Raw genomic sequence first — 27,680 nt, 5'->3', positions numbered from 1 at the left:
ATTCACACTGTGGAAAAAGAACACTACCATACAGTGTCTAGCAAAAAGAAGTGAAAAGAGACCCAAATTAAACCTTTTGGGCTAAATACAGAGCGTTACATTTGGCATAAGAGTAACATTACAAATCAACCTGAAAACACCATTCCTACTGTCAAACATAGTCGTGGCAGCATCATGCTCTGGGGTTGCTTTTTTAAGCAGGAACCGCGAAGAATGTTAGTTTTGATGGCAAGATGGATGGAGCCAGGTACAGGGACTCCGTCAGAAAATCTATTGGCGTCTGCAAAAGACCGTAGAAAGTTCACCTCATAACAGGACAACGACCCTAAACACAAAGAAAAATCTACAATGCAGTCGTTTAAAGTGAACAATACAAAGGGGTTAGAAGGGCCGATTCAAAGTGCAAACCTCAATCCTATGGACCGTTTGTGAACGATCTGAAAAATGCTGTGCACAAACAATCTCCATCAAACCTAAAGAAACTTGAGCTACTTTGTAAGGAGGATTGGGCAAATATTTCTGTTTCAACATGTGCAAAACTTATAGAGACATAACCAAAAAGACTTGTGGCTGACATCACAGCAAACAGAGGTTGAACAAAGTAACAACTAATGCTTACATATCAATGTTTTGTTTGTTATCACAATATAAAATGTTGAATAAATTGAGTTTCATTTCACGGCTGTGTCTCACATGTTTTTAATTGTTTTCTTTTTAATCCATTAGTTTAAAACTTGAAATATGGCAAACTGTCAAAAAGTTCTTTAGGGCCCCATACTTTTGCAACGCACTGTACAGACAGTTTGCAGCCATAGCTACTCAAGAGCAAACTGTTAGTGTTAAACTTTTTAACATTAAATGGTGATAATTCCCTCTACATGTGAGTTGACACTTGCCGTTTCACACCACAGAAAAAGACCAATAAAGTTTAGACAAACAGACAGAACCGATTATGAACGCATGCTTCCTGGTATATTGCAAGTCCTGGAACAGTGCTAAAAGTAAGACAAAAGCAAATAGGCGCAGTAGAAAAAAATCCTTCTTTGAAAACATGTGGGCACTCGATAGAGAAAATATTCTACTTTTAATTCTTTAAAGACACCTCAAAAAATGGACCTCACCCTATTAAAAACTGTTAACAACTGTGCGCGGACGAAAACTTTAGGAGGTATGGTCATGTGACAAGGTAATCAGGACTGCCCAAGATACTGTAATTCTTCAGGTATAATAATAGTTTGTGGTTTGCAATAATTTGTAGTCTGTCAGCCCTTTGAAACTCCTTGTGTTTAGGGCTATCCAAATAAAAATTGGCTTCCGGTGCGAATGAACGCTAGCGCTACTGGCTGTGGCTACTCTCTGTGGCTACTCTCTGGTTTCTTTTTACAGTTAGTTATTTGTGGCACTATCGCTTTTTTTTGTCATTTTTTTACTGGCATTTTGTTGGAGTTGAGGCGTCTAAGTGTTTATACTTCGATCTGACCGCTCCTAGTTTTGCCTCGGTGTGCCTGCTTGCTAAAGCTAGCCGCCCTTGCTGGTAATTGGCACCTTGCCACAGAAATGATGCCGACCGACAATTTTAACATTTTGCTGGCTTGGACTCCGCTACCGTCATGCCATCCTCTAGTGGTGGAGCCGCTGTGGTATACGGCTGCCGAACTCTTCCGTATCCGCAGGATTCTGCCCGTCCCGCCTCTACTAAAACTCCATCACAACCCGGACATCGGTTGCTCAACATCCGCTCACTTTTGAGCTATTTAGGTGTTGTGTAATAATTGAGTTCAACACGGAAAACAAAAAAAGAAATAAAGTATCGTATAAAAAGCAGAAAAAAAAGCCAAATTTAGACTTGTTTAATGATATTGATGGACTGCTGATCTTTTGCTTTTGTTTTAATTTATATTTTGGGTTTTTTTTTTGTTTTTTTTTTTTTTAGAGGATCTGCGTCTAAATTGGTTAAAACCGAATTGTAAATTGTTCCTTTTTGGGCCATTTTCATGGTATTGTTTGTTTTCTTTCAGCTACAGCTGGTTCTTGGTTGTTATTTTTGTTTCATTCCAGACAATTCAGCATAAATCGTTGTTTGTGCGAGTGGGTGCATGTCTATTCAACAGAGCTGTTTACAATGGAAAGCACTTTGTGGCCTGTTTGTATGAAAATCGTATAAAAATGAAGCTGATCAATACAAATTCAGTTTGATAAGGTTTAATAATGCTGAGATCAGTTGTACCAGTACTGGTTATGTTATAGCACAGAAAAGTTAATATCAATATTTTTATCTTGTTTTGCATTTTCAGGAATTTTTGTTTCGCTTTAAATCTGGTCAATGTGTCGTTTTTTTATTTTACAAATTATTTTTGTAGATCTGTAATTTTTTTTAAATTTATATTTCTTGTATTTTCAGGGCTCCCCTGCAAATTATATGAAATGAATAATTACTGAATAATTTGGTGCATAATATTTTATTATCCAACATTCCAAAAAACATGCATGTCGGGTTAATTGCCCGATTCAAATTGTTCCTAGGTGTGAATGCGCGAGTGAATGGTCGTCTGTCTCTGTGTGCCCTGCGACTGGTTGGCAAACCAGTTCAGGGTGTCCCTATGGATGGATGATCGTATATTATTTAAAAAAAAAAAATCCGAGCAGCTATTTGGGAGCCGAAAATGCCCGTTCTTCTCAGTGAGACGGGCCAAAGAAGCCGGTTTTCTAAATAGAGCTGTCCTGACCTTGAAAACACACTTTTTATGGTTTTCAAGCACCCGTACGAACCCTGTACAGTGTTTCTTTTACCTCTGAAAAGTGATGGGTCCCGGGGACTCGCATGGTCAAAAATCTATGGGTCCCAACAGAGATCTATGGGTCCCCAAAATTTAGTGTTATCGAGGTTGAAATTGTAAATCGGTGACAAATATATAATAAAAATCTATATATTCATTCAGTTTTAATCATCACAGTTTTTTGGTAATACAAATCAGTTATCACTTCAAGATTTTCAGTTCACAACAATATTGTACATTATACAAAATAAAATTGCTGAAATAATTATATTAATCCATATTTTCATTCAGTTTTAATCATCAGTTAATTGGTAATACAAAGCAGTTATCACTTCAGATCTTTCAGTTCATATATCGTGGTTTGCTGTCCCGCCACAGTTGTAATGCCTTCTCAAGGTCCAATCCATTATCATCCTCCTCATAGTGTAACCAGGAATATAATTTAGTCCATTTTGGCAGAAAAGTCCTTTTCTTGCTAGTATTCTTTTGTTTATTTTCGTTCGTCGAATCGTTCGCTTGAACACACGTGTTTTCCTTGCCTCCGCTATCTTTCAAAGAATTTCCATACCGGTTAACCACAATACAAAATTTAACTACACAGCCCCATGCCCTTACAAAATGTTGTATTTTCCCCTACAAAATAATCTTACACCATATTTTTTTCAAACGTGTTTTTTTATGTAGTTTAACATGTTATATTGTACATGTGTTTCGTTATATCATATATATTGTTAAATAACATTTTGATGTGAGATACGGAGTTGCTCGACATGAATGAGGTTTATTATAAAAAAGGTTAAAAAATTAAGTAGCTTGAACGGTTACCGTAGAAGGAAAAAATACATGCAAATATAATTAAATCGAATAATACATTTTCTTATTCAAATTATTAACTCATTTTCTGCATCAAATTATTGTTGGTAATGTACCGATTAAAGGGATAACCACAAACCTGTCTTTTTTTTCATTTTCTACTTTTATACTTCCTTTTTTTCTCCGTAATATCAATCATCAAAGCAAGTGAGACGTTTGAGAGCCGCCTCTCTTTAATGAGTTGAGCCAAAAAAGCCAGTTCTCTGAAAAAAAAAAAAAAAAAAGACGGACTTCCTTTCACTACACAACTCGAACTCGTTTGACTCGATTGATTTGCCGTTTCGTGATAGTTGGTGTATACCGGATGGTACCTATAATTGAAAAATTTGCGTTTTTCCGTATGGATTTTCTTGTACGTCGTACACGTCTTAAAATGCATAATAAACATACTTTGTACGGCAAAAACGTACAGGTTGACAGGTATGAATTTCTCCGCCATTTTTTCGTGCCGGAATTATTGCTGTGTTATCACTTTCTGCATTATGTTTCGACTTATTACTGACACTGAAGAAATTACCAATTTTTTATTGATTTTCACCTTCCCTCTACGACAACCACCACAACAATGACGTGATCTCGAAGCGCCGAGATCGGCGTGCAGACGAAAACTTGAACCGCAGGACCAAAACAACAATGGCGGATCTGCCTGACGAAAAGTTTGGAGTGCGGTAAATCTTTGTTTAAAAAAGTAATCAGGTAATAATGACAATTTTGTGTCAAAAAAGTTGCGTCCCGGGGACGCACGTTGTTTTGTGACTATGCGTCCCCAGCAACAATGGTGCGTCTAGGACGTAGGGACACGGGCAAACGAGAACACTGCCTGTATGGAGCATTCAGTTTTTCCGAAGTTCCCCGTTTTTGTCATGATAGATGTAGACAAAAAATACCTAACCCTAACCCTAATATGTAAAATGGAAATCAGATACGATTCAAATTGCAGTTTGTGAAAACTTATGAAGCCGTCAACAAGAAACCAATCTCTGTTACGACGTGCATACAGTACCTTTGTGAAAGTAAGCAGGTGGACTCGTACATGTGTGTGGATAGTAATTCCTTTTTCTGTGTTTGTAAATTTTATAGTCCTTTTCACTGTGCGAGCGTCTGTTCTTGTGAGGCTCCACACAGGCTGCCGGTGACAGTAACCGCTCAGACAGTTCGGAGCTGGGCCATGCCCGCCTTAATGTGTTGCTCTGTGTCTTCTTCATCCTCACCACATTGGGTGGCAGATAACAAACAGGTGGCAATTTATCTACAAGGCTCAGTCCAAAAAGGCAAGTGAATATTGGAGCCAGGTAGAGAATTCAACTCTACCAGTCAGTTTATCACGTGAATTCCATTCTATAGAGTCAGTGGAGTCATTTCAAAACGTTTAAATCACCACCATTTTGTGTGTCTGTGTGTGGGTAGGAAATAATATTCACGGTCATGTCATTGGCGACATGACCGAAATAATCCTCTGATTTCATACAGAAAAGCTTGTAGCAGGGAGTACGTCCACTGTGTGTGCACTGCTCGTCGTCTCAACAAAAATGTACGATAGCACAGCAAGTAATTGGACCGCAAGTACATCTACTGCCTTAAATACACGGCAAATATATATTAGGAGAGTGCATTCCTCAACAGTAGGACAACGTCTATGTTATGATGCTGTTAGCGTGGGTCAAAGAAGGTCCCTGGGAAAGAGCTGTTGTATCCAAAAAGAAAAAGCCTGTGCAGCCAAGCAGAGAAAAAGAGGAGGCGGGAGGGCACACAATACAAAGAAAGCAAGTGGAGGGAGAAGAACGAACACAAAAAATATCCATGGGAAAAACACGCTGGCTCTTCTCTTTAACATCTATCCATCCACGTTGCACTAGGAGTCCACTGGTAAATGTGTCCACTGAGTAAAAACCAAAGTAATGGTAACGGATGTCTTGTAGACAAAACAAGAAGTCAAATATTTTAGGTGATATGCAAGATAGAGCAAAAAGTGTCGTCACTTCTTTGTCTTCTCATTCGTTCATTCGCCCAGCTCTACAGTTCTTTCTCCCCTGCTCTCCCTTCAGTGTTGTGGGAGAGGAAGGCAATAGAGGAGGAACGGGAGGTGGAGCTGAGGAGGCATTAGAAATCTTGTGATCCAACCCCTCCACCCCCTTACAAAAACTGGTGGTTTCTACCCATTCATAGAAAACATGCACAATGCACAAACATCTGAAAGCTGTGGTGCATCCATCCACACTTATGTATGTGTATATGTGTGTCTATCTTAAGTCTTATAGTCTTATTGGGTGGAATCCAAATTTCCATGAGCCAACCAATCAGCACAAGACTCTTAGTGAGACTTATAGTTAGCCGCACTATGAACAAATGCTGCAACTCACACAGCAACATAGGCAATAGGCATCTTCAGTTTGTTGTCCGACAGGCACATGTGCTTTGCATAATTACTAACAGCGAAAGACAATCACTTTTAAGGCCCGGTCACACAGCCTTTCACAGGCGTATCGCGGTTGAATCACGGCCAGAAATTTCTGCCCGTGAAGCAGACGCTGTTGGACGCTTTGAGATCGCGATACAGACGAGATACAGCCGTGCTTTACACGCGGTAAGAAATTCACACGCGGTTGGCCGCCAGAAAAAGTTTTGCGCTGCTCAAAACTTTAGACCACGGGTAACCGCGGGCGGCAAACGTGATACACACGAGGTAAAGACGCGGTACGAACATGCTAGGACGTGCTACGTCCGCGGCCAAGACGTGGTTACACGCGGGTAGGACGCGAAATTTTAGCGGGTAATCGCGGGTGGAGCACGGTCATAGCACGTTTGTTCTGCGCCTGTATCACGGTGTTATCACGTGCATTAGCGTGTGTACCGCGTGTAAGCATGGTCAAACGCGATGCAGCCGCGGTTACCTGCGATAAGGACGCGGAACAGTCGCCGGCGTCTGTTTCGCGGGCACACCACGGGTAAACAGCGGGTTTAGCCAATTTTGCACATTTTCCATCGCGTCTGCTTCACGGGCAGAAACTTCTGTCCGTGATTCAGCTGCGATACACCCGTGAAAGGCTGTGTGACCGGGCCTTAAGTCAGGGACCTTTCGGGCTTAAAGAGCAATTAAAACAAAAACAAAAAAAAAAAATGTATTTTTTTTTAGGGGGGGGGGGGCTGGGGAGAGCCACACCATATATTTTAAGATAAAATTTAACAATAGGTCCAAGGTTCAATTACAGCTACTGATCCAAATTGTCCCAGGGCGTGAGTAAGTCAATTGTCTGTCTCTGTGTTCCTGCGACTGTCTGGCAACCAGTTTAGGCTGTCCACTGCCTGAAGACAGCAGAGATGTGCTCCAGCACCCCTGTGACCCTAGTGAGGATAAACAGGTCAGAAAATGGATGGATGGATGGATGGATGAATTCAACAAAACCGCCAAACCAAAAGCTAATTACTGACGCTGCCCGACTTACGAACAAGTTCTGGACGATCGTTCGTAAGTTGAATTTGTTGCTTCAGTGCTATATTTTGCATGTTTAAGGTTTATTTAAGTATGTTTAAGGCTCGTATAAGTAACCTGTATTTTTTTGTACTAAAAAATAAAAAAATTGTAAAATAATATGCTCAATAAAGTTAAATAAAGTTAAGTGTTACTTACTTTTGGAGGATAAGCTTCAAGAGGTCCTCCGTGTTAGGGAGTGGCCGAAAAAAAGCGATCCAACCATTTTCTCAACCGCATTAAGCTTTCTTACTCCACTTTTGTTTCAAAAGAAACGTTTTGCCTCTTCTTTACACTTTACACTGACCATATTAAATGCAGGAGATATTAAACAATAAAAATTCAAAGTTGTTAGCGTGCTGGAGATAGTATAGACATAGACAGTATATAATGTTTACACACGAACTAGGAAGAGGAAGCGGATTTTTTTACTTCTTCTCAGAGCGCCACATGCCGGTAGCGGTGGAATGAAGCACTACAGTAATGTCCTGTACTCAGAAAAAGCACACAATACAAAATTTAACTTACAGCAATGTCCGGATATTTTTCGACATCCCGTAAAATTTTTAGAATCTACAGTTTTACGTAAGTCGAATGGTCGTAAGTAGGGGAGCGTCTGTATTAAGTGCATTTTATTTTACTATGTGACGTTTGATGAAATCTATAAGATAATACCCCACTTAAAATTTTTCTCCCTGCGCAGTTAAGATCGTTGAGGCCAATTTTGGCCATCTTATTTGTCATAAATGATGGTTTCATAACAAGGTGGAAGCAAAGTTCTTAAGTAAAAATGCCACAAAATACTGCAAACGAGGTGTATACATATGTATTCTGCTTGGGAAGCGAGTGGTCATTCCGTTTTATAGCTGCAAATCTTAGACATCTTTAAAATATACAAACATTCGTCTTAAACAAGGGTCACCAAACTACGGCCCGCCAATGGATTTAAACCGGCCTGCGAGACGATGCTGAGAGAAGCACCAGAAAAAATACAAGTAGTTTTTATTCAAACAATGACCTGCAGTTTTTAATATGTCCACTGGAGCCCTGTGGGGGTGCACTGGTAGTATGGGGTTCTTATCAGGGCTGTGTGGTCCCTGTATGCCCAGTGTCAGAGTCTGGGCTGCATTGCCTGCAGTAAGTCTGATTCATTTCCAAAGGTTGCCCTTTGTCACTGATTCTGTTTATAACTTTCATGGAAAGAAATTCCGGGCGCAGCCTTGCGGGAAAGGGGTTTAGTTTGGAAGCCTTGGCATTGTATCTCTGCTTTTTGTAGAAGAAGTGGTGCTGTTGGCTCCCTCAATCTGTGATCTTCAGCTCTCACTGTACAGTTCGCAGAAGAGGTTGAAGCAGTTGGGATGCTGATCAGTACCTCAGAGTCCAAAACAGTAGTTCTCAGCCAGAAAGAGTGGCATGCTCTGCCCAGGTCGGGTATTAGATCCTGCCCCAAGTGGAGTAATTCAAGTATCTTGGGGTCTAGTTCGCGAGTGAGGATAGGATGTAAAAGAACGTCATGCGGACCCTGTACCAGTCAGTCGGGGTCAAGAAAGAGCTGAGCCGAGGTGGCTCGGGCATCTGATAAGGTTGCCTTCTGGACACCTCCCTCAAGAGGTGCTTCAGGCTGTCTCACCGACAGGAGGCCATAGGAACAAACCAGGACACGCTGTAGAGACTATGTCTCTAGGCTGGCCTTGGAACGCCTCGGGATCCTGCCGGGTGAGCTGGATGAAGTGGCTGGGGATAGGGACGTCTGGGCTTCCTTGCTGAGGCTGCTGCCCCATGATCCAACCTCAAAAATGCGAAAGAAAACTAATGGATGGTTAGATGGATATATTTGTTTGAATATCTTTTTGGTAAAAACAATTGTAAAACAGTTGGATGAAATTGTCCCTTCATAAACAAATAGACAGTAAAACAACTTATGCAGGTAAACGCAAACGTGAAAAACTGATTGGTTAAAGTCATCCATTTTTTCACCGCAATTAAAACTCTATTGGCATATACAAAAGGGAAATACACCAATTAGCTATTTTTTTTCTCTCTTGCTTGGCCCCTGTGAAAATTATTTCAAATCAATGCAGCCCGCGAATCAACAGGTTTGGAGACCACTGGTCATAGAAGTCCTCAAGTCATTTATCTTTCGTCATTTTTCTCTAACTCGCAAACTACGCTTGAAAATATTCGGTAGAAAGCGACACCACATTGCAAGTGTACTCTAATGCATCTCATTGGTTAAGAGACATCTAAAAAAAATCCAAATGATATCCCTTCTTGCCAGCCTTAGAGGTATAGGAGCATTAAAGCACTTCACCTAATAGTGGTAGAAACACGATGTTGCTTTCTCTTTATTTCCAAGCTAGATGTACTCATGAAAAGAGTCATTCTTGGGGCAGGTGGTCCTGTGATGTTAATCTTATTTTGACGCTCGATACATATTTGCAGAAATATATTGACAAAAAATAATTGGGGAACACAGTTCCTAGGTGAACGATCATTGATGTGTTTTCTCCTTGTTAAGTGTTTTCTAACTATAAATGTATACTTATCTTTCCCTTATCCCCGATTAATCAGGGATAGGCTCCCATAAACTTTTGTGCGACAGTGGATAGTAAATTACATGACAATAGTTCCACCCAACCGATGTCTCACAACACCTGGCATTGGGAACCAAACCCCCCAATTCCAACTCCTAGTGCCGAACGCCAAGAAAGGATGCAATGTTGTAAGTCTAACGTATGACTCAGCCAAGGCGCAAACCAGCAACCTCCCAGTCTCAAGGCGGACGCCCAACCCCAAGGCCATTGGGCTGGGTGTAAACTCATAACTTATAAACTTATCATGTAACAAAAACAAAAAGTCGAACATTTGCTGTATAAAAAAAATCATTTAGCCCTTTCGTGCCTTCGCAGGGATGTTTAACGTTTACCTTCCACAGATCAGCAATATATTTTGACAGATTTATCAATGCACAATTATTGTACCAATTTATTTAAGATACAACCCTAGCCCTTGCTGTAGTATTAATTGTATGTGCCTTATTGTCTGGTGCGCTTTTATATGAAAATATATCACAGAAGTCCATTTTTTTGGGGGTGCGCCTTGTCATCTGGTGCGCCGCATAGTGCGTCAAATACTGTAATTTATTTATATACAAAGGTGCAATAAAATTATGGTTATTGATTTTAAATGTCTAAGCTATGTTCATGAGGGCATGAGTGTATTTGCACACTGTGTAAATGTGCAAGTTGGAAACAGGTAGGGGGTTCTGTAACTGCATAGCAATTGTAATCTGATCTAATTAGCGTCTCACATTCCAGTTACACTAATATTGGCAGTGTGGAGTGTTTTTTTAAATGCCTTTTATACATACACTGGCCTTAGCTATAAGATGGTAGGGGAGAAATTACAGACTGGCATATTTTGTAGCTTTAGATGCAAGTAAATTCCATGAAGTCAATCCATAATGGCTGCTACTCTGCCACTGTGACCGCCATTTTTGCAATCTAATTAGTACTGCTGCTATTTACACAACAGCCTAACCAGGTATTTTCTATGGAGATATTACACATTCGAATTTTCTTCACAATTTCATTGCTAAATTGCGGGACAAAATTTCCCACTATCCTGGAATTATCAATATACACTTGTTTCTTTGCCGGGAAAAGAAAATATCAAATGGTTGTAATGTGCTATCAAAATGATGAGATAGGCACCAATAAATGCTAGAGAAGGAAAAAAGCTAAATGATATTAAACCCAGTTTTGGAACTCACCCATCTATATTATACGCCCTTAAAAAGAAATTAACCTGTATTAAAAAATAATAAAAATACTTTGTTAATTCGTGTGTAAAATTCTTGAATTTTAATGTTGGGTTTTTTTCAAGGTGGCTGAAATGCTTGAAAATGCTTGAAATTATTCCCAGTCTCGTGTTTCCAGGCAGTTTGACTCTATAGACCACTCAGTAAATGAAGAAAAATATTAAAATAGTGCGTGAAAATGATACAGACACATCTGCTTTGGTGGCTTGTCATTATTGCGTTGTCATGTGAAGCGTCACAGCCGCCAACTGGTCGCATCCTAGAGGACAGCTCTATTCATAAAACCAGCTTTTTTGGTTCAAGATGAATTTCTGTTTTTTCTATTCTCTCCCATTCGTCTCTGGTACCGTAAAAACAAATAGTGTGATACGGAGATAAAATCAAATGCCTATCCATTTGTCATCCTTATCACTGGTAATCTTGTAATAAGGATTTGGCGCTCCTACCAAAAGTGACAAGGGTTCGATTCACATTGCATCTTATGTTTTGTAAATAATGTCAGCGATATTTTCGACTGATCAATCATCGTACGAATACAGTTGTATATGATAATCTAAACTTGTTATTTTTTAGCTTAAAAAATGTGCGTTATGCATGAACATAAACAGTAAAGATCTACTTAGTACTGGAGTTTTTTTTCACAAGCATCCAGTAGCAACAGGTACAGAAGAGTCACCTAGATATTTGTTGGTGAATTCCCTAGGAGTGTCATTTTTCAATAACACCATTACCTTTTAAAGAAGAAATCTGGGGTAAATCATCGGGGTCCTAACAGCTAAAGGCAAATTAAAGCCAATATAGTTTAAGCCTTTCTAATGCCTTTTGAAAGCAAATTTAAGACCAAGTCGACAAAAAACGAATTGAATTTAAATGGCATAGTAAATCCTGGGCTGTTCCATGTCCCATAAACTGTGATCCTGCACATCTTGACTGGAATTTATCTTCGCACCAATAGCAGACATGCAGCTCAAGCTGAGGCTCTCATCGAACATAAAAATAAATACGTCCTTGTTAGCATCCACAACAAGCTGATCCAAAATTTACGGGGATTTTCCAAACTTGCTAATATAGTCTGCTTTGTCAGAAGCTCACGCAAACAAGTGGGCAACGTCAGAGTTGGGGAACACTGCACGGAATAAGTATCCAACTCACTTATTTAACTTAAATGATGCTTCGTCAGCGTTCGAAGACCACAGAACCTCTGCCTTCATTGTAGTCATACTGCCAGACGTCCGAAGACCTGATGCTGCTGCTGCTGTCCTGGTTGCCATTAGACGTCCGAATGGGGGCACAGTAGAAACAAAGAGACGAACAGAACTGGGAAATGTCAGGCGTCTGTTAGCAACTGGAATCTGAAGCTACGTGTTTCGCACTTTGCATATGCGACTCAAATGCCTTGCGTCCGATCGTGCCGAGTTTGAAATATTTTCGGCACACTTTACATCGTGCCGCATACACATTACCAGGCATTAGCTTTTAGCCCTGGCGGAAATCATCTGTCCGACAGCCACCTCTCATTATATGTACACTTTCCCATGGTCTAAAATCAATGTCTCGGCTATGTATCTTGTGGATAGACCCAAGACATGCATGGTTTTCAAGTACTATTAAAGAAAAGAAATCCAGCGCCGATAGAAAGTACGAGAGCCCAAACGTTATGTTTCAAACCCCAAATCTAGCCCCAACCTAATTTTGGAACCCTAAAATCGGTTTAAAAACCTTTACTTGCAGGCCGGACCCTAGCTCTACATTTAACCCCTGCCATGACCCTGCTACAAATTGTAACCCTAGCTCTGAACCCAGTTTGGAACCCCACATTTAGAGCTCTAATAAAGAGCTCAAAAACAATTTCCTAACCCTAAAACTACACCTAACACTAGCTGTAGCCCTAGCCCCAACGCTATTTCAGAACCCTAAATTCAGTTACAGTCGTATGCAAAAGTTTGGGCACCCCTGATCATTTTTAAGATTTTCCTTTATAAATCATTGGTTGTTCGGATCTGCAACGTCAGTTGAATATATCATATGACAGACAAACACAGTGATATCTGAGAAGTGAAATGGCGTCCATAGAATTCACAGAAAGTGTGCAATAATCGCTTAAACAAAAGTAGGCAGGTGCATAAATTTGGGCAATCTGTTGTTTTATTGATTTGAATAACTTTAGCACTAATTATTGGAACACAAAATTTGTTTGGTAAGCTCATCTACCCTTGACCTACATACACAGGTGAAGCCAATTACGAGAAAGGGTATTTAAGAGGCCGGTCACACAGACATTTGCGGCTGAATCATGGCCAGAAATTTCTGCCTGTGTGAGGCGGACGCTATTGGACGCTTTGAGATCGCCATACAGACGAGATACAGCGGTGCTTAACACGCAGTCGGAAATTCGCGCGCGGGTGGCAGCGCGAAAAAGTTTTGCGCTGCTCAATTCTTCAGAGCGCCGGTACACAGCCTTTCACGAGCGTATCGAGGCTGAACCACGGCCAGACATTTCTGGCCGTGAAGCAGACACTGTTGGGCGCTGTTGGACGTTTTGAGACCGCCATATAGACGAGATACAGCAGTGCTTTACTCGCGGTCGGAAATTCACACGCGGTTGGCCGCGCGAAAAAATTTTGAGCACGTGTTAAACCGCGTGCGCACACGTGGTCAACACGAGGTAATGACGCGGAAATGACGCGGAACGACGTGCTCTGGCCGCGGCCAGGGCGTGGTTACACATGGGTAGGACGGGAAATTTCAGCGGGTAATCGTGGGTGGAGCATAGTCATAGCATGTTCTGCGCCTGTATCGCGGTGTTATTACGTGAAATTAGCGTGTTACGCGTGTGACAGTCAAACGCCTTTCTCCGCGTATATACAGCGCGATTGGCCGAGCACACGTCAGTTGTGTTAGAGACGTCAAGGGTGTGAACATGGATCCCCGTCAGCGTAGTGACCTCGTCTTAATCCATTTTTATTTCTTGACATTTCTTTTCAAGATAATAAAATAAAAATGATGCCATAGCTTGAAATCTTGATCTTCACGGGACTGTGTCTTGAGTGGTTATGATTTCTACAGCCCGGTGTTATCCGAGAAATGCATCCCTGCCGAGATTTGCATCCCCTCGCTACTACAACCACTTTTACCTCGTTTTATCTCACTTTTAGGGAATGTAATGGCGAACATATAACCAAAACCACTTCGTTTTGCATTTGTTGGGAATGTAATACAACTTAAACCATTCCGTCTTTGTTTTTGTTGTGAACGTAATCGAACGGTAAATCCTCCCCCCTCGCGTGAACGCGCATTCTGCTGCGCTTCCAACAAAAGTGATCGTATTCTATATAAGATAGATAGATAGATAGATAGATAGATAGATAGATAGATAGATAGATAGATAGATAGATAGATAGATAGATAGATAGATAGATAGATAGATAGATAGATAGATAGATAGATAGATAGATAGATAGATAGATACTTTATTCATCCCCGAAGGGAAATTCACATTTCCAGCAGCATCCCTGAGCTGAGAACAGTACAATAATAAGCCAAAAGAATACAATATAAAAATACCCAGTGTGACGTGCAAATGCCCACCGTAGCGTGTTATATAGAGTAACTAAATAGTGCTACACAGAATACATATTGCAGTAAGACTCGGTAATATCCAATGTAGGTGGTGTGGTTTAATGTGGGCCTTAACTCTGCCGGGTAGAGTTAAAGAGCCTCATGGCATGAGAAAGAAAAGATCTCTTCAGTCTGTCCGTAGTACAAGACAGTGACAGCAGTCTGTCGCTGAAACTGCTCTTCTGTCTGGAGATAATGCTGTGTAGTGGATGCGATGGATTGTCCATGATTGACCTCAGCTTTTTCAGTGCTCGTCTCTCAGCTACTGTTGTTAGGCTGTCCAGCTCTTTGCCTACAACAGAGCTCGCTTTCCTAGCCAGTTTATTGAGACGAGAGGCATCCTTCTTCTTGACGCTGCCTCCCCAACACGCTGCCGCATAGAAGAGGGCGCTTGCCACTACTGTCTCATAGAATATTTTCAGGAGCTTTTTGCAGATGTTGAAGGAGGCCAGCCTTCTGAGGAAGTAAAGTCGGCTTTGCCCTTTCCTACATAGAGCTTCTGTGTTGGCAGTCCAGTCCAGTTTGTTGTCCAGCTGCACACGCAGGTATTTGTAGGTCTGCACAAATTCTACACATTCTCCCTTGATGGTTACAGGAACCGGGTGAGTTCTGGTTCTCCTGAAGTCCACCACCATCTCTCTGGTCTTGGTGGTGTTTAGGTGGAGGTGGTTTGCGTAGCTCCATCGGACAAAGTCCTGAATCAATGTCCTGTACTCCTCCTCCTGCCCGTTTCTGATACATCCCACGATCGCAGTGTCGTCGGCAAACTTTTGCACATGGCAGGACTCAGAGTTGTACTTAAAGTCCGATGTATATAGAGTGAATAGGAACGGAGAGAGAACGGTCCCCTGCGGAGATCCTGTGCTGCTAACCACAGTGTCCGATGTACAGCCCCCCTGTTTCACATACTGGGGTCTGCCTGTCAGGTAGTCAGTAATCCATTCTACAAGGTGTGAGCTAACTCCCATCTCTGTCAGTTTCCTACTCAGTAGCAGAGGCTGTATGGTATTGAAGGCACTGGAGAAGTCCAAAAATGTAATCCTCACAGCCCCCTTCGCCCTATCCAGGTGAGAGAGGGATCGATGTAACATGTATACTATAGCATCCTCCACTCCCACCTTCTCCTGGTAAGCAAATTGCAGTGGGTCGATGGCGTGACGGACCTGTAGCCTCAGGTGGTGCAGCAGCAGCCGCTCCATGGTCTTCATCACATGTGATGTCAGGGCGACCGGCCTGAAGTCGTTGAGTTCCTCAGGTCTTGATTTCTTTGGGACTGGGATGATGCAGGATGTTTTCCACAGCTGAGGGACCCTCCCCTGTTCAAGGCTCAGGTTGAAGATGCGCTGTAGTGGGTCTCCTAGCTCAGACGCACAGGCTTTCAGCAGTCGGGGGGATACTCCATCCGGACCAGCTGCCTTGCTGGTTCGTAGCCTTCTCAGCTCTCCACACACCTGGGCTGAAGTTATTTTTAGTGGGGGGATGTCTTCCATGCTAGTGTCCAGAGGGGGAGGGGGAAGGACAGCTGCATTACTCAGGGGTGAGGATGTGGCGGAGTGGTCAAACCTGTTGAAAAAGTTGTTCAACTGGTTGACTCGCCCCACATCTATATCCACAGCCACACCCTGCTTGGTGCTGCAGCCAGTAATTGTTTTCATCCCTTCCCACACCTCCTTCATGTTATTGTTCTGCAGCTTTTTCTCCAACTTCCTCCTGTACTGCTCCTTCCCTTTCCGGAGCTGGACTTTGAGCTCCTTCTGTACTCGTTTTAGCTCCTGCTGATCACCATTTTTAAAGGCCCTCTTCTTTTGGTTCAGAAGGCACTTGATGTCGCTCGTGATCCAGGGCTTGTTGTTGGCATAGCAGCGTACAGTCTTTATAGGAACAACATTGTCCATGCAGAACTTAATGTAGTCAGTAGTGCAGTTTGCCATCTCATCAATGTCCCCACTGCTGGACCCAAGCAGGACATCCCAGTCCGTACATCCAAAGCAGTCTCTCAGAGCCTGCTCTGCCTCGGTGGACCATTTTCTAAAAGAGCGTGTGGTTGTTGGTAGCCTCCTCACTTTTGTTTTGTACTGTGGTTTAAGCAGAATGAGGTTGTGGTCTCCTTTTCCAAGGGCAGGCAGTGGTTTAGCGCTGTATGCATTTTTTATATTCGCATACAGAAGGTCAATAGTCCTATTTCCCCTGGTCTTGCAGTTCACATACTGGACGAAAGATGGCAGTGTCTTATCAAGAGTCACGTGGTTGAAGTCCCAAGAGATTAACATTGCAGCCTCCGGGTGTTGTGTTTGAAGTTTTGCCACCGCGGAGTGGATGACGTCACACGCTACTTCCGCATCAGCGCGCGGTGGGATGTAAACAATGACAGCAATGGCGTGTCCGAACTCTCTGGGCATGTAATAGGGACGAAGACTTACAGCCAAAAGTTCGACATCACGGCAGCAGATAGAAAGCTTTGTTTTTACATGCCTGGGGTTACACCACCTCGTGTTCACGTAGATAGCCAGTCCCCCTCCTTTGCGCTTCCCACTGACTTTTGTCTCTCTGTCAGCCCGAACAGCGCAGAAGCCGTTTAGCGCGATGTTAGCGTCCGTGATGCTAGACGTAAGCCACGTTTCCGTAAAGCAAAGCAAGCTGCACTCCCTGTATACTTTGATGTCTTTCACAAGCACAGCCAGTTCGTCGATCTTATTCGGTAGGGAGTTGACATTCCCCATGATTATGGACGGTACCGTGGGCTTATACAGGGATCAGAATGGAGATTTTCATTTTCAGCTGAAATAGCCAGGGTCCAGGGCGGAGCCCGGTGGGGGGCTCAGGGGGGCGAAATTTTGTTTATCCTGTTCTAAATATTGTATAAACACAAAAGATAAAATCATTTCATAAATGAATAGATTTATAAATACCTCAGATTGGGATTTTCTGTCACACAGGGGAACCAGTGGTTGACTGCTGCTAGTATTTGAAGTGGAAGGATTTGAAACGGCCAATAATGTTGAACCGTGGCTGCCGATTTTAAATGCGGATCCGAGTGCATAATTTGATCGCCGGCAAGCTATTTTTGCTTTGTGCTTGTTCATTTTAGCATGATCGATCTGTACCACACAACCTCGCGTACCATAATTGATCAGATCGACACAGTATAGGCACTTTGCTTTCCCTGTAACATCACACTTTGCGATGAACTGGCTCAAAGTTTCTGTAACTTCCTCGATCTTTGCGCCAATTTTAACGTTTACTGTGACAGTCTTCTCCAGCCATGACCACTTAAATTTATTCTTGATTCCTTTATCAATCTCGGAGACATAAGCCTCGTCTTCTTTTCTTAGTATTTTCATATTTACTTTTTCAAACACTCATTTCTCCGTTTGAAAAGACCGGAAGGAGCGCCATGTTTGAGAAAGCCAATGCTCTGAACAACAGCTCCGCTGATTGGTTATCAGCGAACCTATCGACCAATGGTATAAATGCTAACTTGGGGTGATGAAACGACTGTTTCATACCTCACCCCCCCAAAATATTTTCTCATCGAATTTAGACGATTTACGGGAATGACCTTTGGGGTTCAAAAACAGCGGAAATCCGCGGATCCGCAGAAAATTCTGATCCCTGCTTATATCGCCACTTCGCCGCTAGCCGCTTAGCCTTTACCTTAGCACCGGCTCTGCAACCCCGGTAGGGTCGCCTCACCTCGTTAGGTAAAAGGGGGACCGTGCCGGCTCGAGAATTCTTGAGGTCGAGGAGTAGGTTTCTTGAGTATACGTATTTTTGCGAGTTGAAACCCATATCCATAGGATAGAAAGTAATCCAAGTGTTGCAAGGCACTGATAAAGTAAGCAAAAATAAATAAATAAATAAATAAATCACAAAAGTAGCAAAAATAACACGGGAGCTGCTGGAGTGGCTGCCATTCGTGACGGCGCCGGAAGTAGTAATAAAATAAAAGTAGTAGTAAAACGCTTATTAAAACAATAAAGCGAGGTAATTATAACAATTGGGAGATCCTAGTCTATATAACGCGTTTATTTAAACAATAAAGTGCGATCGTATTCTACAAAATGCGTTTGTTAACGCGGATGAAAAAGTCAAAAGCAATCGCAGCAGAATGTGCGTTCATGCGAGGGGGTGGGGGGTGGGGGTGTTACGTAGGAGTTGGATTTGGGCACAACACAGGCTCGGGAGCTTTTATACCCGTGGTCCACACGAGAAAATGACGCAGAAATGACGCGATGAGGAAGCGGAACAGTCGCCGGCGTCTGTTTTGCGGGCATACCACCCATGAACAGCGGGTTGGCCAATTTTGCGCATTTTCCATCGCGGGCAACCACGGGCAAAAAAAAAACGCAAAATTTTAGCCGTGATTCAGCCGCAAACGGCTGTGTGACCGGCCCCTAAGGTTTCAAGTTGTTCTCCTCTTTGCATCTTTTCTGAAGAGTGGCAACATGGGAGCCTCAGAACAACTGTCAAATGACCTGAAAACAAAGATTGTTCAACATCATGGTTTAGGTCAGGCATGGCGAACAAGTTTGACACAAAGAGCCGAAATTTTTAACTGAGAGTCAAAGAGCCGCACCACGCACTGACCTGCCATGACAGACAGACACACACAAACAAACACAATTAAAAACATATTATTTCCCATAACACACTCCTCCCCTTACAATACAACAAGTATTGTTCTTGTGTTGATTTCAAGGAAAGTGTCCACTCTCAATACACACAAAAAAAAAACCTAAACATGGAACAAGGCAAAGAGCCACAGTACATACTATGAGTCAAAGAGACGCATAGAGCTACGTGTTCGCCACCCCTGGTTTAGGGGAAGGATACAAAAAGCTAGCTCAGAGATTTCAGCTGTCAGTTTCCACTGTGAGGAACATAGAACATAGTGGGGAAATGGAAGCTCACAGGCACAGTTCTAGTTAAGGCCCGGAGTGTCAGGCCAAGAACAATCTCAGATAAGCAGAGGCAAAGGATGGTGAAAACCGTCAAACTCAACCCACAGACCAGTTTAGAAGACCTACATGATCTTGCTGCAGATGGTGTCACTGTGCATCGTTCAACTATTCAGCACACTTTGCACAAGGAGATGTTGCATGGGAAAGTAATGCTGCAAGAGCCTTTACTGCACACATGCCACAAACAGAGTCGCTTGAGGTATGCTAAAGCACATTTGGACAAGCCAGCTTCATTTTGGAATAAGGTGCTGTGGGCTGATGAAACTAAAATTGAGCTATTAGGACATAACAAGGAGCATTCCAAGACAAACACTTGCTAGCCACAGTAAAATTTGGTGGTGGTTTCATCATGCTGTGGGGCTGTGTGGCCAGTGCAGGCACTGGCAATATTGTTAAAGTTGAAGGTCGCATGGATTCCAGTCAGTTTCAGCAGATTCTTGCGAACAATGTTCTAGAATCAGTGACAAAGCTGAAGTTGCCGGGCCTGGATACTTCAACAAGAAAACAGCCCCAAACATTGCTCAAATTCTACTAAGGCATTCATGCAGATGAACAAGTACAATGATCTGGAATAGCCATCTCAGTCCCCAGACCTGAATATCATTGAAAATCTGTGGTGTGGTTTAAAGCGGGCTGTCCATGTTTGGAAACCAGCAAACCTGACTGAAATGGAGATGTTTTGGAAAGAAGAATGGTAAAAAAATAACTTCAACCAGAATCCAGACCCTCATTGGAATCTATAGGAAGTGTTTAGAGCAGGGGTGGGCAAACCTTTTGAGTTGCGGGCCGCGTTGGCTTAAACATTTTTTGAAAGGGCCAGGAGGAGAAAAAAAATGTTAATTACATTCTTTGTATATAGCGATACAGTCTCAAATACAAACCTCAGCAATACCTGAGTGTAGCTCCTATGCTGGTTAGACAGAGGAAAGAAAAGCTACTGGACTTGTTCTAGGTTTGAGGAGTGGTAACATTTATTTTGTTAAATATTTTTAATTTTGGGCAGCAGTGGTTAACGCGTGTGCGGGACAGTTCTGAGGTCATGAGATCGAACCTTCCTGTGTGGAGTTTGCATGTTCTCCCCGTGGGTTGCGTGGGTTCTCCGGGCACTTTGGTTTCCTCCCACATTCCAAAAACATGCATGTCAGGTCAATTGGCCGGTCCAAATTGTCCCTAGGTGTGAATGAACGAGTGACCTGTCTGACCCTGTGTGCCCTGCGACTGGCTGGCAACCAGTCCGGTGTGTCCCCTGCCCACTGCCCGAAGACATCTGGGATGGGCTCCAGCACCCCCGCAACCTTACTGAAGATAAGCGGTGCAGATAATGGATGGATGTTTTATTTTTCAGTTTGATAGCCAGTCATCTGCTCTAATTTCGTTGTTAACCTATTTTTAGTAGCAAAATTTACGTTTATCTGCACTGATAGGGTTTAGAATTAATCTATTTTGTGTCAGAATAAGTTACACAGTAATACACTTTGAATTTCAATGACAGTTCAGATGAATGACAAGAAGGTTCATTAAAGCAGCAAAGAACACAATTCCAATTTTTTCCAGTTTAGGGGATCCCAAATGCAAGGGCTATACAAATAAAAATTATTTGACTTGGAGAAGCACCTTGTACGTTATTGGCTCCACCTAGTGTTAAAAGTTAGAAGTGGAACAGAGTTGAGCTCAAGCGCCATGTGCGGGCCATATTCAACTATATTTTCAGAATTTGCTGCGGGTCATTAAAAAATGATCCGCGGCCCGCAGTTTGGACACCCCTGATCCAGATACACCGTGGTTAGGTGCATCACCTGATGGGCTGGTATATGACCCTAGCTAGCGACCATCATTTGGGCTCGTTTATATTATATTTGCCCAAATATACAAAGTTGCATAGATAGCAAGTATTTTGTAAGTATTTTTGTATTATTTATTCAGCCAGTATACACCATAAACATGATATATACAGGAAATCATTTGACATGCGAATCTCTCGACGTGACGCATCGCCTTAGATCGGCGCCGGGTTTTTAGACCAAACTGCTGTGTTGGGAGTCTAGGTGACCAAACCCCCCAATTCCAACCCTTAATGCCAAGCGCCAAGCAGGGAGGCAATGAGTACCAATGAGTACCGAGGCTTGAACCAGCGACCTCCCAGTCTCGGAGCGGGCGTCCTACCATCTAGGCTACCGAGCTGGTCAAGTACCTCAAAATCGATCATGGTGTGCATAAGCTGAAAGAAAGCCATTATTGGCAAGTCCAGGGGCAGTTGCTGATTACAGGACTTGAATGGTGTGACTGTTGTCTTTGCCAATGAAGACATTCTTGTGCAGCACATGCACAGAGACAATGCTGTGTTGCATTGTATGAAACAAAAAGTTGGTTTGTTTTTCTTGTACACACATATGTCAAAATACCTTTCAATGTGCAAATAAGTTGACTTGGAACAAATTTCAATGCAATACTTTTATTAAAGAAAAACTAAACGAGCTGCAACGAGAGCCATGTGTGTAATTTAAAGAAAGCAAAAACATAACACAAAATTCAACACTAAAGCATATTGCAAGCAAGTTATCAGGAGTCAAATATCTATACACACCTGTGGACATGAGCTATCAGGTCCAAGCTTTGAAAACGTCAGCTACACAATCGAAAGCTACTTTTAACAATTAATTCTCTTCTATCATTGATGACCCACCGTTTTCGTAATTCGGAGTTTGGGGGAAACATATGGAAGCCATCCATCCATTATCTGCACAGCTTATCCTCAGTAGGTTCACCGGGTGCTGGAGCCCATCCCAGCCAAATCCGGGCAGTGGGCAGGGGAACTGGTTGCCAGCCAGTCGCAGGGCACACAGGGACAGACAATTCGCTCGCTCATTCACACATAGGGACAATTTTAACCGGCCAATAAACCTGACATGCATGATTTTGAATTGTGGGAGGAAACTGGAGTGCCCGGAGGAAACTCACGCAAGCACGGGGAGACGTATGGAAACTTAGGACCGAATTACATCTAGCTGATGCTGTACATTGAGGTACACAGCAGTGGTGGCTGGCCGAACTGTCTCCTTGTTTTTGAAAACAAACATTTGTGCGCTTATAAGTCATTCTGACCTTCGGTGGGCATAAGAAGAGTTGAAATTAATTGCAAATAACATCCAAAAACAAATCCGTAGTCGGCTTTGGCGGGTTTGTTGCTAAAATTGAGACCAGCGCTGACCGGAAACTTCAAACCATCCTGAGATTCTTCCGGAAATACGTCATCGTCTCTCGTGCATAGAGCCCTTTGGATGCCGAGTATGCAAATTTCCAAACGAACGAAGATTTCAAAATCGAAATAAAACGTTTAATTAAAAAAACGAAAAAATCTCTTGAAAAAGTTGTCGGCCACCCGCTAAGAGACCTTTTGAAAGTTGTACGCCCGACGTAAAAGATGCACGCCCCGGTCGTCCAGGCAGACGTTATTTCAAAAGCTGCAATAATGCAATAAAATTTAGCGGGAGCAAATAAAAAAACAGTATAACTGAAAAGATCTTATATGTATAATCTTTCTTCTGTCTCGTTTGGTAACAACAAAAAGAGAACTAAACCCAAAACTGTCACAATATGTTTTCACAGTTTTGTGCGTTTAAGGTTGTGATGGACCTTGGTAAGAAGCTCTCGAGCCTGGTTGTCCTAGTTTTGCACCACTGAGAATGCAACTCGGGGCAGATTTCTCCACTACTGACTGTTCCTGGGTTAAGTTTAGGTTGTCACAAAGTCAGCACAGTTCTGAGGTCGTGGGAACCTCCTGCGTGGGTTCAAATCCAGGTCCTGGCCTTACTGTGCGGAGTTTGTATGTTCTCCCCGTGCTTGCGTGGGTTTCCTCCGGGCACTCCGGTTTCCTCCCACATTCCAAAGACATGCATTTCAGGTGAATTGGCCGGTCCAAATTGTCCCTAGGTGTGAATGAGCGAGTGAGTTGTCTGTCCCCGTGTGCCCTGCGATTGGCTGGCAACCAGTCCAGGGTGTCCCCTGCCCACTGCCCGATGATTGCTGGGATGTGCTCCAGCACCCCTGCGACCCTACTGAGGATAAGCGGTGCAGCTGATGAGATGAGATGAGTTCTTTTTCGGTCTTTCTCTCCTCCTTCCCCCTTAAACTGTGCCCTGCAGAATTATCTTGGACAGTCCTGATGATATTGTGTTCAGAGTTCTGCTGATCTCTTCAGCTCACCCAATTATATTGCTCTCAGTGATTGCTGGTGTTTTCTATAATTACAGTTTGATCAGTGGGTTTTCATCATGAAGTGTTTCAACAGTAAACGTACAGTTTAATGAGCTTGCATTTAAAAAAAAATTTAGGTGACCTCTGCCAAAATGGGGTATGTTGGTGTGACACCCAGACTGAAAACTCTAGTTGAGAATGTGCCCTATTTATACTAGACTGAATTGGTAGTGAATTGAATCTATCTCTGCATGTCCAAACTCTGAGTACAATTACTTGACGTTGGATCACTCAAGAAAAATGTGCATCAGTTAATTTATATCGGAGCCACATGTACTTGTGAAAAGAGACATTTTTTTTGGCTTGCCAGCCATAGGTTCTAATTTCGTTGTTAACCTATTTTTAGTAGCAAAATTTACGCTTATCTGCACTGATAGGGTTTAGAATTAACAATCATTCTATTTTGTGTCAGAATAAGTGACACAGTAAAACACTTTGAATTTCAATGACCGTTCAAATGAATGACAAGAAGGTTCATTAAATAAGCAAAGAAAACACAGCCCAATGTTTTCCAGTTCAGGGGATCCCAAATGCATGGGTGGAGAAATACCTTTTCCGTTACTGGCTCCATCTAGTGCTAAAACTGAAAAGTGCAACAGAGTTGAGCTGAAGCGCCATGTGCGGGCCATATTCAACTATATTTTCAGAATTTGCTGCGGGTCAGTTTTAATTGGACAGTAGTTTGGACACCCATGATTTAGAAGCTGTTATTTCTGCAAAAGGAGGACCTACTCAATATTTATGTCATTTATCTGTTGGGGATCCCAAATTTATGCACCTGCCTACTTTTGTTTAAGCAATTTTTGCACATTTTCTGTAAATCCTATGAACTTAGTTTCACTTCTCAGATGTCACTCCGTTTGTCTGCTATTGGATATATTAAACTGAAATTGCTGATCCGAACAACCAACCATTTACAAAGGAAAATTTTGAAAATGATCAGGGGGGATGTACCCCCTAAGGTGCGCGCGTGCGCAATCGCGCACTGCCCGCACAATTTCAGCGCACAAGAAAATCTATCCAGCGCAGTTTTTCAAGAACCGGCTTCTTCGGCTTGGCTTACTAAAAGGAACTCTCTCGGGTCCTAAACGGCTCTTTATGTTGTTTTTGCTTCTTTCATCCCTATATGACCAAATATTATGTAAAATTATGCACAAAATGACTTAAAGGAAGGGGGAATAGAACAAAAAAGAAAAAAATACCAAAATGAAAAAGGATGATAGGCTGAGAAAAAAAGAAACAAAAGGAAGAGAAAAAAGAAGGAAAAATTTAGAAAAAAAGCCAGAAGAATAGAAAGAAACAAAGAAAAAAGTAACAGCTAGGAAAAAATAAACCCTTTTTTTTAAAGGGATTAAAAAAATGAAAAAAAAACAGGGAAAAAGAGGAAAAAGTTTGTGTTGCATTCAAATAATTTCCAATGATATCAAGTGAATCTTGTTGCCAACATTGTACTTCCACTAAAAAATGTGATTAAAAACAGTTGTGTATCGTACAATCGACTAAATAAGCCCCCCAAAAAGTTAGTATTATGCGACAAAAGATACCAGGAAAAAAAAGAAATGGAAATCTTGTGAAAGAAGTGTTGTCAAAACAAATGATGTTTCTGGGCCGTACAACCTTTGCAATAATACATTAGTCAATTCATTCAAAAGTGAAAAATTGTTTTGCATTGCTGGAAACTCAGTAAAATGTAACTTGATATCAAGTTTTGGACATGTTTTATAATGACTTAGTTGCCACACTTGGGATTGCTGTTGCTCACTGTTGTTTCAAGCGTTGCTCACCGACTTTCTGTGAACACTCAGACCCGTGGAAAATTACAGGGAACATTGATCAGGGGTGCCCAAACTATTGCATACGACTGTACCCTAATAATACCCTAATAAGATGCCTAAACCTTCATTTCTAACCCCGAGCTCCAATCCTATTTTGGAACCATAAATTAAGTTGAAAACCCTTACTAGAAGCCCAAACCCCAGCTGCTAACCCTAGCCTAAAATCTAACCCAAGGAACATGGCAAGAATTTTAAGCACTTACAAGTACTTTACCTAAGACGCAAGTTGCGTCACGCAACCACTTCTGAAACCTTGAAAACATTAGCTTGATGACCTCATAAGCACCCATACAAACCCTATCAATTCAGACTGACGAGAAACATGGCAAAAATGTCAAGCATTAACAAGAATTTCACCAGAAATTCAAGCACTTCCAAAACCTTGTAAGCATTTCCACCGATTTTAAGCACTTGGGTGGAGAAGGCCGAAGTAGAAATGTAATGGTGAATCTCAACGATGATTTCAAATGTATCCAATGAAACAATTGTGCGGTTTAGAGCAGCGGGAGTAGAACATATTCCTTTTCATATTTCGTGATCGTTTCCTTCTTCGACTCGGTCGTTGCTGTCACTGATTTCCATTTTTGCTCCCCTTATCACTAACTTTCTTGTGGCCAATTATTACGGGCAGAAAAGGAAAGAAAACCAAAATCACAAAATGAGATGTGGTCCCTCTCAAACACACTGATTAAGAGAACAGGTAGATGGGTTTTAGCGGGGCATTATCACCATCTAATGTTAAGAAGAATTCTTCGATTCGAGAACGGGCAAAAACATTTGTTGGCCTGGAGAGGAGTGGGTGCCACCAGGCTGTGATAGCCCAAGACACACCGCAGGGAATGGTGCCCCCAATGACCTTAGTAGCAAGGTATTTTATATATATACTGGTATATATATATATATATATATATATATACACACATACACACACACACACACACACAAAATATGTAGTGAAGAAGCAGAGTAGTAGTATAGTTGTAGTTATAAAGGCGATTATACCAGTAAAAAGCTTAAAGCGGACTTGTTTTATGTTTCTTCATTTAATATGTGGTCTATCGATCCAGACAGCCGGGAAACATAGCAAAAATGTCAAACATTTACAAGCACGTAACCCAAAATTCAAGCACCCCTCAAACATGAAAATAAAACAGCAGAATTGAATAATTTCCACTGATTTCAAGCACCCGTAAAAGCCCTAGGGTGCGGGAGGTTTACCTAGAAATTTGATGGTGAATCCCCTGGGCGGGTTGAGGGACCTCCGCATCCATCCCTCCCTTAGTACTTCCAGGTGGTCCTCCTTGCCTTGTATAAGCAGCACATGCTCATCTATCCATCCCAGAAAGAAAGTCTCGGACACAGCCTCTGTAATCCGTTCATTCCATACATGATGCTCAGTGTTCTCCGCTTTGAAATTGGCAAATATCTCGTAGCCGGTGTGATGTCTCGGTAGCTCGTTGCTCTCTGACACTCCGGCCGCCCCCACCCCCTCCCCGGCTGCTACTCTTGACAGCACGATGGCCAAAGAGTGGGGAGCTATCTGTAGAAATGACTCCATCGTGGCCTAAGTGCCCGCCAAATTCCAAGTTATCATCGCATTTATCGCTCTCCGACTGCGTCGAGCTCGAATGGTAACAAGGAGACCATGTTAGGTCGAGGCAGCAGTCCTGCTGCATATCCCTTGTTCAAGTCAATGGCCATCGAGCTAGGAAGCTAGCTGCCGTTACCTCTTCCTTCAGCCTCACGCCGAAATCATCTTTCCATTCGTTTTGTCTCACCATTTAGCGTTTATTCACGCAAGACTCACACGGAGCTGCAAAATACGAGGACCGTGAGATGTCATTCGTAGATATGGATGCCAACGACACATCGTTACAATTCCAGCTAGCTCGTGATGAATTCACCCAGGCAACAAATGCAGCAACACCTCCCCTGCCTTCCGTTCAATTGAACGTTTCTTCATTTTCCATCACTGATCACGAAGCCAGTTTTGAAGAGAAAAAAAAATGAGTGTAGGGTTTAAATCTGTTAGGTGCCTCGATCGAATCGTGGGCGGGGGAAGAAGTGGTGGAG

At 42.4% G+C, this 27,680-nt stretch overlaps 1 protein-coding gene across 1 annotated transcript in view; it reads right to left on the bottom strand.

The window, feature by feature from the left end:
- LOC148359094 (storkhead-box protein 2-like) overlaps positions 1–27,680 on the bottom strand; it is a 74,737-nt gene extending 47,057 nt beyond the window's left edge. The window contains exon 1 of the mRNA XM_088344173.1: positions 26,826–27,680. Within this exon, the coding sequence (XP_088200299.1) occupies positions 26,826–27,165 (340 nt within the window). The 5' untranslated portion in view covers positions 27,166–27,680. The remainder of the gene's footprint in view (positions 1–26,825) is intronic.

Source organism: Urocampus carinirostris, chromosome 9, assembly GCF_059441175.1.
Source record: "Urocampus carinirostris isolate Australia breed hairy pipefish chromosome 9, RoL_Ucar_1.0, whole genome shotgun sequence".
NCBI classification, from domain to species: Eukaryota; Metazoa; Chordata; class Actinopteri; order Syngnathiformes; family Syngnathidae; genus Urocampus; species Urocampus carinirostris.
Note: the sequence above shows the minus strand (reverse complement) of the source record. Positions and strands in the feature narration are given on the sequence as shown.